Source organism: Austrofundulus limnaeus, unplaced genomic scaffold (genome assembly GCF_001266775.1).
Source record: "Austrofundulus limnaeus strain Quisiro unplaced genomic scaffold, Austrofundulus_limnaeus-1.0 Scaffold24, whole genome shotgun sequence".
NCBI classification, from domain to species: domain Eukaryota; kingdom Metazoa; phylum Chordata; class Actinopteri; order Cyprinodontiformes; family Rivulidae; genus Austrofundulus; species Austrofundulus limnaeus.
In genome coordinates, this window is record NW_013952426.1 from 3,590,892 (window position 1) to 3,593,276 (window position 2,385).

Consider the following 2,385-nt stretch of genomic DNA (forward strand, 5'->3'; position numbering starts at 1 on the left):
TGTATTTGTGAACAAATGGACAGAAAAACATTTAATAATATTTATTTTTACACTTTAAGAAATAAAAATTACCATATTCATGTAAACAAGAAAAAATATACAGTTTATACCAAATTTTAACTTTAACACTTTTAGTTTGATTGCTATCTAATCAATTTATCATATTTATTCTTACAGGTCAGTGAAGTGGTCAATAAACTACTAGCGTGATCAAATCAACTTGTTTAGAACACATACTGTATTTGTGAACAAATGGACAGAAAAACATTTAAAGCTAGCCTTTTATCTTGTGGGAATAAAAAACGGTGGCACAGTGGCTCAGTTTAGTAGAGCTGTTGCCTTCCAGCAAGAAGTTTGCTGGTTCGAATCCCAGCTGTGGACCTTTCTGGGTAGTTTGCATGTGCTGTCTGTGCATGCGTGGGTTTTGGTTTCCTCCCACACACTTTAACTGGTAACTCTAAATTGTCTCTAGGTGTGAGAGTGAATGGTTGTTTGTGTCCCTGKRATGGACTTGCAACACGTCCAGAGTGTGCCCCGCCCCTCACAGAGGGACTATGGGCATCAGTGACCCTGAAAGGAAGAAACAGGTATAGATAATAGATGGATGGTATAAAAAACAACAACAAAATATCAATCTCATGTTTAAAAAAAATGCTGCAGAGGGACCAAAAAGCTGCAGGTTGCAGACCCCTGGGCTAACAACTGATGCTACATCTCACAAAATGACAAGATCATGCATAACATCCTTCTTGACATAAGACAATTGTAGTTTAAAACTTTGGCATGAAAGGTGGTGGGTGATAAACAGTTCTTCAAGGACTATAGCTTTATTTCTTATGTTATCTTTATTTTTTACTATAAAATGTTTCTTTTTTTCCAGCAAGAAAAATTCTGAAGCTGCAGATGGAGGTGGAACAATTAGAAGATCTGATTTCAAATTCGGAGAATGTGGAAGCTACACTTATTGGTGAATGCACAATTTTTTTTTCTTCTTCAAAGGTGCTTATTGCAGTTGCAAAACCAGACAACAAACTTTTCATGACTCAAAAAACAAAATCTGCACATTTTTTTTCTATTTTGATAGATAATGTGTTACTAAATTTAAAATTTGTAGGCAAAATATGTGGCTGCTAAATGCCATTAACCTTTTTGGCCATGTTTGTTTAACAACACCAACTAAGACCAGCCCCTTTAATTGTACTATGACGTAATGATCCAGTCTTTGGATGCAGAAAGTCATCACCACATTGTTTTATTTTCTGCAAGTAATAAGAGAAGATTTGGAGGTACAGAGAAAACAAGAGTACCTTTTGCAGAAAAAGCTGGAGGAAGACGACAGCGTCATCTCACAGCTGAGTATGAGTGCTGAACAAGTTAAACCATTTTTGCCTTTTATTTAAAAAAGTATTAAAATTTCAGTAAAACTGACAAGTAGTTTTCTTTTACGTTGAGCAGTTTTGAAAATTATCAGCATAATGCAAGAGCTGAGAAAGCAGCAGAAGACATCACCAGGTCAACAGCAGGGTGAGTGCGTCTCTGCTCTTTGTTGTCCACAGAAACAAAGGATTTAACAATCAAAATGGTATTCATTTTGGTTCTTTTAAACAGATATTTTGACGTTGTTCAGCACTTGTAAACGTGACTATATTGTGGCCCAAACTGAAATAAAACGTGAGTTCTCATTTGTAAGATTTAGTTTTACTCATGTTAGATTCAAACAAATTGACCCCACTTCTTTTTTAATCACAGACCTGCGGCAAACATGTGAGGAGTCCCCTGTACTTAAAGAAAAATATAAAGGTGAGCCGCTTTCCTGACTTCAGTTAAAACCTCAGATTTATGTTGCTTACTTGACAAAATGATCTTTCCTCAGGCTTCAGAACTGGGCTTTGTTGTTGATTTGCATTTACTTGGCATGTAAAATGTTCTTTTCCTTGTTTTTTCTAGAGCTGGAAAAAAAGTTAAATATTAAAGTGGAGGAGAACCAGAGTTACCAGGAGACAATTGAAGGTAACTTCAGCCACAGTATGTCAAGGTTTTGCATCAAGACAAGAAAAATACTGTATATTGGTATAGGCTAGTGGCAGGGGCGGAGCCAGGGGGTGGCCAGGGGTGGCCGTGGCCACCACAGACAAATCTTTGGCCACCCCATTGGCCACCCTGCTGTRCACACCCCTTCCACAGTGAAACAACCTAAACAGTTGGTGGCTGTGCTTAACAGTTTGAAACATCACCAAGCTCAAAGAAGTGACAAAATGTGATTGTTTTCTTTATGTTATCTGACTTATGGTGGCAAATGTTTTTGTGTTTTATCATCATACCATAGTGTCATTTTCTGTTTTGAAGGCTGCATGATGCTCTGTCCCTTTTGGTTATGAGTAGACC

The 2,385-nt window shown here is 37.2% G+C and overlaps 1 protein-coding gene across 1 annotated transcript in view; it reads left to right on the top strand.

The window, feature by feature from the left end:
* The window catches only part of LOC106514892 (apoptotic chromatin condensation inducer in the nucleus), a gene marked incomplete at its 3' end in the record, with an annotated part of 20,751 nt that overhangs the window by 5,532 nt on the left and 12,834 nt on the right, over positions 1 to 2,385 (top strand). Inside the window, 6 exon segments of the mRNA XM_014004423.1 lie at positions 881 to 967; positions 1,267 to 1,356; positions 1,456 to 1,524; positions 1,609 to 1,671; positions 1,750 to 1,800; positions 1,948 to 2,010. Of these exon segments, the coding sequence (XP_013859877.1) occupies positions 881 to 967; positions 1,267 to 1,356; positions 1,456 to 1,524; positions 1,609 to 1,671; positions 1,750 to 1,800; positions 1,948 to 2,010 (423 nt within the window).